The sequence below is a fragment of the Cyprinodon tularosa genome, unplaced genomic scaffold (genome assembly GCF_016077235.1).
Source record: "Cyprinodon tularosa strain WSP-4 unplaced genomic scaffold, ASM1607723v1 ctg543, whole genome shotgun sequence".
NCBI classification, from domain to species: Eukaryota; Metazoa; Chordata; class Actinopteri; order Cyprinodontiformes; family Cyprinodontidae; genus Cyprinodon; species Cyprinodon tularosa.
The window spans coordinates 981,980-994,276 of NW_024039278.1; the positions used below are offsets into that span (position 1 = coordinate 981,980).

Genomic DNA, 12,297 nt, shown 5'->3' on the forward strand with positions numbered 1-12,297 from the left:
TGACTGCACAACTTAAATAAAAAATATGGTGTGAATTATTTGACCTGTAAAATCACCAACTGTTTATTCAGCCTTTTCAAACATGGTTTTTCACCCTGTTCGGGGTATAAAAAAAACCCTGAAACCTGACTTATTACAATTCTCTAGAGTCATAATATAACTACTGTCTTATTTTTAATGAGAATGCTTAGGTTCCGGAATTCAGAAACCACTTTAGAAAAAGAAAAAAAAACAGATACTGCTATGCACATTAGTGAAGAATGTCTTGCCTATCCAGCTGATACACTGACTGCCCATTTTAATTAAAATTCAGCACAAATCTCACACACCTATATTTTGCCAAACAGGACAATATAAATTAAAGGCACAGAAGTGAAGTTAAAAATCCTATATCATCAAAATTATATCAAACAGGAAACATGTTCTGACATTTAAACCTTTCACAGGGTAAACTATTAAATACACAATGAATAATAAATAGTACATCTCTGCTGGATAATGTTTCCTGGCCCATGCATGAAGCTGTAGCAGAACTGGAGAGCTTCTTCAATGCAGACTGCTGCACCCTAAATGCTCCAGGGAGCATTATCACAGATCCTTCCTCCCAGCAGCTGTAAGACTCTATCACCAAGAACCTCAATAAGCTTTTACATTCATGCCGATTTTGCATTTTCTGTCTTAGTCAGTTAAATAACATGCTGCTGTCATTTCTTCTTTCTTTTTGCACATCTCTGGTGTTGATGCTATTTTCAAATATCCACTTCTCTAAAAATGTCCATAGCTTTATATTGATTATTTATTCTCCAGGTTTTTATATTGTTAAAACACTTTACTGTATTTTATTGTTAATCTATTAACTCTTCACTATTGTATAATTCTTATACATTTTTCTAAGGTTCATATTTTTGTGACCATTTTTCTACAATCATTGTTCTAAACACCAGAATTCCCCCATAGTGGGACAATAAAGGGATTTTCTGTTTCTATTAAATAAACACCTATGACATTAAACACATCTATCAGTCAGACTATTTTTAAAATGTTAACATAATAGCCTTGCCTTAGCTGTAAGGAAAGCTTTCATCATTATTGTTTCTAGAAAGTCTAAAAAAAACAGTTAATGTAAAATATTTGTAACCATATGAAATGATTCTAAATGAGGTTTGCATTTAAGTGCAACCATCACCTGCCATTAACATTTCTCTGATCCCAATTAACTGACTTCAATATCATTTTTCAGCCTGTTTGGGGAAAAAAAAAAAAAAGGAAAACGGATTTATCCCAATTATCTAATGTTATGTTAATTTTATTCTTGAAAGGGAAAGTCGGTGAGAACCCCCACACGGAAGTGACTATGTCCATATATGGTCAAGAACAGAGGGAAACCCTATCGGCCCTGGGACCAGTGAAAGGGATCATTTTTCACTGAAGATCAGGGCGTGTAGCCGATCTGCTATCAAAAGAAAGCAAACCTGATCGCTCTTGTTAGAAATCTTTGAAAATCTATTAAAGGAACAGCAGGTTGAACTTATCAGGGCTTCAAAATGCGGCTCTCAGGGTCCGAAGGTGAGGAGGAGAAGCTGCAGTCAGAGGAAGAGTCGGACAGCGAGAACTGCCACAGCAGCCGGGATGAGGACTACGTTCCTGCAGGTCTAGGCTCTGGATCAGTAAAGTGAGTTTTTCACACAAGTTGGGAAACAAATAAAATAAAAAAGCGATGCGATTTAGCATCTAAATGCATTTGCAAAAGTAAAAAAGCAGCTGATGCACCACAATGCACGCTGAATGGAAGTCATTGTTGTTGTTTTTTAGATTAGAAGAGGAGGGGGTTATTTCAAAACAGTAGAAACATCCAGTTCAAAAAAATGGCATGACTTTTAGAAAGCTGTTCTGTGATCATTAAAGTTTTTTTTTTTTTTTTTTTCGTGCGAACCGTGTGTGGGTAAAAGCTGCTGGGAGCCCCCTTTGTCCTGCACTCCCATTTAGAGATGAACTGCAGGCAGGGATCAAAGGGCCCCGCATCGAGGCTGATGGTCTGGTTCTGATTATGCTCAGGTGAACACAGAATGTGGTGGTTTTAGGATTACATGTATCAAGTAGGTCATTCATTGAATGAGTTAGTAGGCCTAAATGAACTCCAGGGTAAAAACCTGTATTTTTAATATGGTGTTATACTAGTTTCTGCTAAACAATCTATCTTAATGTATTTATACATGCAATCCTATTAATGGAATCCCCATTGGGTTCATGCCAGATGTAATAAGATGCTGGTCCGATGAGGGCCTGTATGTACTGGCATGAATGAGAATGTGAGATTGGGTAGATCCTGCATTTAAAAACAGGGGGAATGTGTTTGTATTAGCTGGCCTGTAAATAGAATTTTAGAGTTTGGAATTGGATGGACTTTAACTTGAGAGACAAACAAAAAAATAAATAAATACATAGTTTTTTATCAGCTCTGAATGTGTCATGCGAGCTTTATTTTAATATTGGGTTCAATTACGGCAACATTGTATAAAAAGAGCAATTCCTTTATTTTTCCATACACCAAATTCCAAATTGTCCTTATTTATTCTGTAATATTTTCATTGGAATGGTACCTTCCAACTAAGTTTGTCCTCCTAGGAGGAGTGAGCAGCTTTTTTCTCTTTTTTTCAGCCTCCAAAGACCATACTGGAGCTAAGGGCAAAACAGTAAAAACAATAATACCATGGTACGATGGTAACTTATCTAGATGTGTTTTTTTTTTTTTTTTTGCATTAATAACAAGCAATGTGATGCATGTTGCATTGATTGTTCATAAAGTAAAGCAAGGAGTGGAGTTTGAAGTTTTGTTTAATATGCAATTTCCAAACTGGTAGATTTTTTTTTTGTCTGCAACCAGTATAAACTGCACACAAAGTAGACCTTTCTTAGCTTTTGGAAGCCACAACTCAGCTATGTGTCCTTACACGTCTTCGGAGGCGTGAGGCAAGCTGAGTCATATAGCGGGGTGTGGGTTGCTCTATGTACGGAGTACTCTACTTAAACTCTTACAATCTAATAACATTGGGTGGAATTTTCTGCTCAAGGATTTTAAACAGAAATAAGCTAGTTTCTTTAAAGATGATAAATGTAAATTCCTTATTGGATGCCAGATTAGGCTTTTAGTCTTTTTCGGTCAGTTCGCTCTCCTGATACCAAAACAACAAAATGAGACTCTTTATCATCTAACTAATCTATTTCAACTTTTTATTAACAAGAACCTTTATCTTATCACTATTCACTTTATTTAGTTTAATTATAAAGGTGCAGCAAAGTAGGAAATATAGTTTCAAAACCTTAAATTTATCTGTCTTTTTTTTTATGGCTGTTTGACTAGAGTTCTTTGATGACTTATGAACAAGAACATGCAGCCTCCCCCCTGCCCCACCTGTTGCTATACAATCGTCAATCAGTTGGTTTAAATAAGGCTTGAATACTTTTCCAGTGGTTAAAAAGGACATTAAACTGCATGTTTTCATTCATCTCATCAAGGTGAGTCTAGTCTTAACCTGACAACTTGATGGGATGAATGGAGTCTGGTGTGCTACTGCTTGGGTGGAAAGAAAACCAGCAGCCACACGGCCCTTTCTGGAACCAGTTTGACACCCCTGCGCTACAGGAAAGGATATGGGGGTGGGGTGGGGTTGAGATTTACTCCCTTCCTCCCCCAATTTCTAGTAGGCTGGCTCTCTGACTTTTTGCTCACCAACAGACCCCTATCTCCTCCCTCTTGTAGAGCCTCTCCATTAATCCAGGCATTTCCAGAAAGTAAGAGGTTAAAGACTACTGTCCAAACAGACAAATGTATCTCTTCTCTGCAAATGAGAAAAGAAAAAGCAGGAGCAAAGGGCAGCAAGAGGTAGGAGTGGTCTGGACAACATATCTGTCACTGTGGCACTTTCAATGGCAGCTCAGCTCGTATAAACAGGGTTTTATATGGTTTGAAAGTGTCCTGAAAAAGTATGGCAATAAAGTCAGTTTTATTAGTCTGTATTCCCATCCATCCATGCAACAACCGTTACAGTTTAAAAAATTACTTACTGTGGACTGACTACTCTGAAAATTAAAAAGTCAAAAAAATAAAAACTTTTTATCAGGTATGTAAAGTAACACAGATTAGAACTTTGAACTGTGGAAGAAGTATGATGGACATTTCTACCATTATTAAGAATGTACATTTTTAAAACCTTGTAACCACTAACTGCTCTAGACCTATAACAGTATAACAGAAAAAAGAAAATTATTAAATCAGGTGCTGTATGAGTAATATGTTCATTCAATTTATGCTCTAACTTTGTTCTAACAATAAGTATTGCCTGACATATTAACCCTCAGCTATATACTTCCCTTACAGGAAAGCATTTGCTGATGAGAACAGTTTAGACGACGACTGGAATTGTAGCCCTGCAAAGAGAAGAGCTTCAAGGAGGCAGTGTCGTTCCGTATATGCATCTTCAATGCCTCTGAAATCTACATCCAAGACATGGAAGGGAGACAGCAGTGATAGAGAGGTCAACAACGCAGCTACAGGCAGAAAAAGCCCATTCTCCAGCAATTCTCGCAAGAGACTCTTAAGTCCGAGCAGTAACACTCCAAGTAAGAAGAGGCAAAGGCAAGATGTAGAGCCAGACGAAGAGAATGATGAAGACCGCTGGCGAAATATTGATGAGGAAGATATCGAGCCTCTGCAGCCACGGTTCAAACCGCAGAGGGATGTAGGTCCTCAGCTGAACAGAACAGCAAGTTACACACCCCTTGAGTTGTTTCAGCTGTTTTTTACTACTACGGTCATTTCTACATTGGTAAAAAACACTAATACATATGGGGAAAAGAAATCCCAAAGTCTAAAGCAAAGATGGGATCCTGTTACAGCAGCAGATATGTACTCTTACATAAGTCTTGTCCTCTACATGGGCATTGCACCACTTAAAACTCTAAAGGATTTTTGGAGAGGTTCTGCACTTTTCCGTTTTCCATTTCCTGCGTCTGTTATGCCTTGTAGACGTTTCTTAGCCATATCTCGCGGTCTGCATATGAATGATCCTGCTAAGGAAGCAGCCAACAACCTAAAAAAGGGAACAAGGGGTTATGACAGACTCTTTAAGATAAGGCCACTGTATGATCAGATTTTGGAGGCCTGTCATACCTACTTTCACCCACACCAGCATATTTCCATTGATGAACGAATGGTGGCGAGTAAAGCAAGATTTGGCTTTAGGCAGTACAACAAAAATAAACCAACAAGATGGGGATTTAAGCTCTACGTTTTAGCAGATTCAGTGTGTGGCTACACCCTAAACTTTTTTGTCTATGTGGGGAAAGATGGAGTACCCACAGGGAAGGGGATTAGCTATGACGCTGTCATGAGACTGCTGAACATCCCTTTTCTAGGCACAGGCTACAAACTCTATGTTGACAACTTTTACACTAGTCCAGCCCTTTTTCTTGACCTTCTTAAAAAGAAAATTTGGGCATGCGGCACTATCCGCTCCAATGTATCTGGCTTTCCCAAGACCAAAACCAACAACACCCAAGAAAAATCCCCCAGAGGAACCATAAGATGGCTCAGGAAAGGAGATTTGTTATTTGTTAAGTGGTTTGACACCCGAGAGGTATCATTGTGCTCCACCATCCACAAAGCTTACAGTAACGATATGGCAAAGCGAAAAGTAAAAAACAAAGATGGGCAGTGGACGGTTGCACACGTGACCATTCCAGGCTGTGTCAAAGATTACAACAAGTACATGGGAGGGGTTGATTTGTCTGATGCACTTATTGGCTACTACAATGTCCTTCATAAAACACAGAGATGGTACAAAACTATGTTTTATCACTTTGTTGATATAGCCACAGTAAATGCATTTATTCTTCACAAACAATTGTGCAAAATGCAAAACCGTCCTGCAGGCACACATAAACGCTTCAGAGAAAATCTAATTCTATCTCTGGCTCGGATAGGTTCTACTCCACGCAGATCAGGCCCGCTACAACTTATGCAGTGTATCTTTCCTTTCATGGAACCCATGGATCTAGTGAACACCAAGCCTGGTGTATTGACTACAGAGCCTCCTTCCTCCCCTTCTAATGAGGAGCTTGCCTTGGCTCCTTCCTGTCAGGAAGACGTAAATCAGAATGTTTCCTCTGGTGGGGAGACCTTTGCAGGATGCAAAGCCCCAGGTTTAGGGCACCTTCCTGGTTACTTTTTTGAGAAAATGAGTAATGTGTCCTCTAGAAAGCGGGCCACTGCTGGAAGACGGTCCTGTGTTGTCTGCAAGAGAAAATCACCAGTCTACTGCAGCACTTGTCTCAAGACACTTTGTTTCACAACTTTGAGAAACTGCTATAGTGAATGGCATAGAATGAATAATATATGTATATAGTGGATTGGACAAAACTGACCAACAGGAATATCTTTACCATTGATTTTTACATGTGGTGTTATTACATTAAAACCAAACCTTGAGTCACTGTGATAATACAGTACGATCTGTAGAATTTTACTCTCAGAACTCTTATCTAACTCTTAAGTTAGCTCACATAACATCTAGGTGTCGGCTTTACAAAAATTGTCATGCCTGTAAAAATCTCTAATCTAGATTTGGCTCTTGATCAGTCATCTTTAGTAGTGTAGTAATCATTAATGTAAGTTTTGAACTTTGTCAACTGGAAATCCCCCACAGCTCTCTCATGTATTTCTCATTACATGATTTTGTTGCTTTGATCAAGTGCACTTAAATATGTGCAGAATAGCTTTGGTACACTAAGGTTGAGTTGTACTGAAGTCTCTGAACAACTTGAAACTCACACGTTACTTTTATCCCACAGTACTGTATCATACTGTATCAGCATCTCTCTTCAAATGTTATTTTTGATAATGCAGACTTGAAAGATACTTTTTTGTATTTCTTTACTTAACATCTACTAGTCATATGCATCAAAATGACTCAAAGATAATAAATTCTAAAATTGGCTGGAGTGATAAAGCTGTTAAATTAAATAAAGCCCAGGTCTTCCTGGACTGGAGATCCGGACACCGTACTACACAGTACAGTACAGTAGTACACAGTATGTTTATCTTACTGGCGCTTGTTAAAATTTATCACTTATTACTGCTGTGTCTGCAGTTGGTAGAGAACCCTGCAGAAATAACAGCAATGGCTATCATCACTCTTCTAGTAATCCAAACATGGACTGATTAAGCCTGTGAACAAGTAGACGTTATTAATTTTGCATTCTTGTAAATGTTTTTTTTTTATTTTTTCAAATTATTTTATGTGATTAAATTACAAACAAAAAAAATCGGATGATACTGCAAATGTATCGAAGAGACTTTACAGTAGTTTGGCAAGTAGTATATCACTCACAGATTCTCATGGAATACAAAATTGTGAACAATTAGCTTAAGCATCAGTGTGTAGCCAATCGTCTCCTTATTAATTATGCCGGTGCAGTTTATTGAATAGACTTGGGATGACTTCAAAATTTGAACACTGGCATCCTCTTGGTAAGAAAAAAACTTCTTAAATTCTGTAGGAGCTAGATGGACTAAAGCGCTTCAACTTGCCGAGATGATTGCTGATGCAGTAGGAATAAAGAAACTTTTTCAAAGACGACAAATTCAAAAACTTAGGGACTTACCTATCAATATTTGAAGTAATTGCTCATGAAATACAGTATTAGCTGATCAGTTTTAATAACTGAATGGGGTTTAAGAACATGCCTTTTTTATTATTTTTTTTAAATCTCATACTGTGAAGAAAAACCTTCAAGAACCTGTTTGTACTGTATGGACCAAACTTGATTTAAAGATAGCTTACTTGAACTTACTTGAGTGTTTTTATACACACCTTTTCTCTACTAACTGATATAGAAATTTAGAAATGTGAATTCTGCATAAGTAATATGTTTGTTTTAAATCTCCATCCATATGTACTTTTACATTTTGTGTACTGTAAGTGTATGTTTTATAAATAACACATTAGTTGTACTAAAATGGTGCTGAGTAGATTTTCACACATTGGTAGAAATGCTCTGGAAACATGATTCTTTGACACTTGATATGTAAAATAAGGATCTGCTGCATATAGAGTGTTATGTAATGTTTTCCATGTCCTTTATTAGTATGCACAATAGTGTGGACATTTTATTTTTATTTTTTGGGATACTTTGTGAAGCTTGTTTTTGAGACTCTTTTAACTTTTAAGTAAGAAACACTTCTCCAAAGAGATTGCCTTGAATTACTTGTCTTTTTAAGACAGACAAGATATTGAAAAGTTACAAATTGAAAGATTCCTACAGAATCAACTGTTGCATTTTTTACATTTTGTACTTGATCAAACTCAAAGTAACTCATTTTCTTTTATGAGCCCCAAATATATTATGACTTGATCTGTATATTTTCTCTGTCAGTGTTGTCCTCGAATTCCCTTCTTTACGTCCATTTCATACAGGTAAACAACCCATTTAAACAATGTGGTTAAACTATAACCTATAAGTAACTATAATTTATAATTACTTCTATTGCTTATGGTATTAACTGGTCATACAAAAGCTCAGATGTTAGCTCTGATAATACTGTTTTGTATTTATCAGAAACTATTTGGAATTAAGGACTTTTTGAGGATCCTAATAATACTTAACAACCTAATAAACCCTAATAAATTGTTACCAGTTGATATGATTTAATATGAATTATCAAATACCATTTACTACTATACCACAACTGAATTCTTGAAAATGACTTTATAACATAAGCTGTACGGTGGGAATGTGCCATCCATCTGGCGAGAATGAACCGGCTCATTAATTGAGCAAAATGTCTTGAGATAGATACCAGTTTTGTAAGTGAAACAATCTGGTAAAAGCACAATATAGCAATATAGGAGCAGAATGACATACTCCAAGACGTGATGGCAGCATGTCAAACAGTTTGTTTTGCTTTAATTGTTTTATTATTTTTTGTCTCTTCTCCTGAAAAACTGCACTCTGGGTTAAATTAAAGCAGCTATTTCTCATTTTAAGAAAAGTTCTCTGACACTGGATATGCCTGATTTTTCATGTGCATTCTTTATTTTGCATGAGGTTGTTTGTGGCTTCAGAAATTTTTTTTTAACTTTACTTATAGCAATATTCATATTTTATGTTTTTTTTGTTTGTTTGTTTTTTTAAATCAGTGTAACATTTATATTACTGGCCTGTTTTTTATATTGTTTTGAATTTCTTCAATGTACCTAACAAAAATAAAAAGTATTTGATCAAGAACAAATAAAAGACTGAAAAACCAATTGCCTTCTTTTACAACCTGACTAATTTGAAGCAACAGTAGTAGCCATTCAACATTTCCCTACTGTCCTTGATGGTCCCTTGGCTGGTCCGCTACATTTCCTTTTTTAAACATTAATCTGTACTGAAATATTATTTCTGTCATGATTTGTGGACATTAAGATTTAATCAGAAGCATCATCTCCTGGTCAGAACCTGTAATTCAGTGAAAGGGTGGAGTCAGAGTAAAAAAAATATGCATGCCCATGAGAAAGAAGGGGGTCAATCCAGTGGCTGGAAGTTGGCTGCCAGTCGGTTGGCATTGACTGGTTAGGGCCATTTTGAATGGCTGCTACTGTAAGTAAGGATGGCAGAGGTATTTTTGGATCATTGCCAAGCAAATGTTCAGAATCAAAATTGGCGCTTTCAGCAGCTGAAGTGTTCTGTAGTAATGGGTAGCAAGGATAAATGTAGGTTTTAACACAAAATGTCATTATTACTCCAAATCGTTTTATAATTACACCACATGTCTGCTCAGGATTTTATAAATACAATAATTAACTGATAATAAGCCAAAACACTGCTTAGCAATGAAATGGTCTATTTTTGTATGTGTTGCTACCGCACACAAAATATGGCTGTGTTCTTTTTGACCAGAAAAAAGGTTGGAACCTGCTGGAAGTGAAGTAGATGAACCTTGGACTGATTCAATCTTAGCCTGAACAACACATGCATTCATTGCCAGGTGGCAACAACAGAAGTACTATGTCTGTGATTTACAACTCGATATCTATGTTCACAGAGAGATTGCCGGCAGAAATGCGACTCAGACAGGGGTGAGCATTCCCCTGTGATTATATATCCTGTGTTTGTAGATAAGAGACTGTTTAACCATCTGTCCGTCATAAGCGCTGACATTATTTGGCTTTCTCCTGAGTGTTATATTGGGAGCAATTCTCGAGCTGCTGCAGTGTATCTCATTTCTAAAGTCATAAAGGAGAGAAATCAGAAAGATAACCTTTTGTTTTACTTTCACATGAGATAATTAGCCCTGAGCTGAGCAGAGCAAGCGCTGTGACACTAAATTGTCAACACACAAAACAGATCATGGTTTAAATTTTCCTTTTACCCTGCTTAATACCTTTTAAAAACTTATTTTTTGGTTGTCAGGCTTGTCAGTGAAGCTTAGAAAAGTTCTGACCTGCTTATTTTTTGGTTCCATAGAGAGCCTCTAAATCAGAGAAGTCAACTGTAGTTGAATTAGGGAAAAAGTAAACTGTGGCTGAATTAAGGAAAACTAGGACTCTTGACTGAACATTACCGCTTCCATAGCCAAACATGTTGATGTATGACAAGTGCTACAAATATATAATAGATACATCCATTTCTTTCAAAAATGGGAAACAATTGGAAGCAAAAAAGAATATGGTTGAATTTGAATTGGAAATAGTAAAATATATAGTAAAAGTAAAAAAATATATATCTAAACTGTAGCAGGCATTTGTATTCAGTCCACTTCAGGTCGATACTTTTAAAATATCCTAAAACTAAAGGTTTTTCCTTTCAGAAGTCATCTTTTTAACTTTTAAATAGTGTCCAACAGTGTAAATTAATCTCAGCATAAATCTAGCTGTTCTGCAAAGATCTAAAAGGTTCATTAGAGACTATTAATTAACAACCAACATCAACAGGCAGATTTTAAAGTTATGGATGAGTAGCTGCAGGTTATAAAACAAAGTTTTGACTTTCTTTGTTTAACATATTTTTATTGTTCCTTTTTAACTGTTGCTATGCCTCCATCATATTATAAATAATCTGAAAAAACAGACAAAGATGTTCCCTAATTTAACTTGTTGCGTGGAGAGTTTTATTTAGAGCAGAGCTACTTTAAAGAAAATGTTGGTAATTCATGAAATATTTCAGTGTGCATATTTTTTTGTGAAAAGTGAACTTTTCATTGTACATGGACTGGCAACCTGTCCAGAGTGTACCCAACCTCTCGCCCATAGACAGCTGGAGATGGGCACCAGTATCCCTCGTGACCCCGCTTGGGATAAGCACGACAGAAAATGGATGGATGGATGGAAGGATGGATTATAGAACAAAGTAAATGTAAAATAAACTTAATATAATTGTTTTGTTTACTAATTTTAATATTAACAAAAAACAATTCCAACAAAAAATGAAGCAAATCATCAGGGTTAGAACTAACAAGGAGTACATTGCGAAACCTAGCAGTGAGACAATGAAAATAACAATCACCCACATTTTTAGAAAAAACACAAGTAACGGAAACTTTCAAAGCCTTATTCACTTTGAACCTGATCCAAGACAATAAGCAGGTGGACAACATATGTCCTGACAATACATGGTGGCCACATTTATGTTAATGGTGCTAGAAAAACAACACCCTGCTGGTGTCCTCTGACAGCATCAAACCTTATCACATCATTGCACACCATTACTGCTCTTAATGAAGTCCACAGCTTCAAGCAAGGGATACCGTTTCTGTTACCTGACTCATTAAATGAGACAAAGTGTGAATAACCAGGAGATCAATTGTCAAGTCGTTCAGCTACAAAAACATCATCTTTATCAATCTTTTCCTTTCACTCAAAGATCCTTACTCCAAACATTTATGTTCTTAATTATATCATACCAATTTATCTTCTTTGGACATACATAATACATATGTATTCATGCATACAATGAAAAGTGGAAAAACAAAATATTCCAATATTTTGTGTTAGTATAAATTGTGTTTAGTTTACATTTATAAACACGAAAAAAAGTTTTCAACTGCTAGTGGTTATTTTCTAAAACTGAATTAAAGGCTGTGTCTGTCATCCAAAGGGTGAGGTGCTGGGACATGATTTGGTTCATTGTGAGAGCGTGCTTTCTAGCTAGTAGCATGTCATCAATCAGAGGAGTTACATGCCTGCCATTAGGGAGTTACTCTATGCACACTGCAGGACATTCATTAGATGAAGGTCAGATGAAAACACCAGATGC

At 36.5% G+C, this 12,297-nt stretch overlaps 2 protein-coding genes across 2 annotated transcripts in view; one reads left to right on the plus strand and one right to left on the minus strand.

The window, feature by feature from the left end:
- The window catches only part of LOC119796324 (protein kinase C-binding protein NELL1-like), a 321,529-nt gene that overhangs the window by 139,817 nt on the left and 169,415 nt on the right, over positions 1-12,297 (minus strand). The gene's annotated exons all lie outside the window — the stretch shown is intronic.
- Positions 1,380-9,162, plus strand: LOC119796325 (piggyBac transposable element-derived protein 2). The gene is made up of 2 exons (XM_038304829.1): positions 1,380-1,672; positions 4,379-9,162. The coding sequence occupies exons 1-2, from the start codon at positions 1,545-1,547 to the stop codon at positions 6,402-6,404; spliced, it is 2,154 nt and encodes a 717-aa protein (XP_038160757.1). The 5' UTR covers positions 1,380-1,544; the 3' UTR covers positions 6,405-9,162.

Bases quoted from the DNA above. Each gene is read 5' to 3' on its own strand.
- LOC119796325 (XM_038304829.1), top strand. From the start codon at position 1,545: ATGCGGCTCTCAGGGTCCGAAGGTGAGGAGGAGAAGCTGCAGTCAGAG. The intron at 1,673-4,378 runs GTGAGTTTTTCA...CTTCCCTTACAG, and splicing joins CTAGGCTCTGGATCAGTAAA to GAAAGCATTTGCTGATGAGA.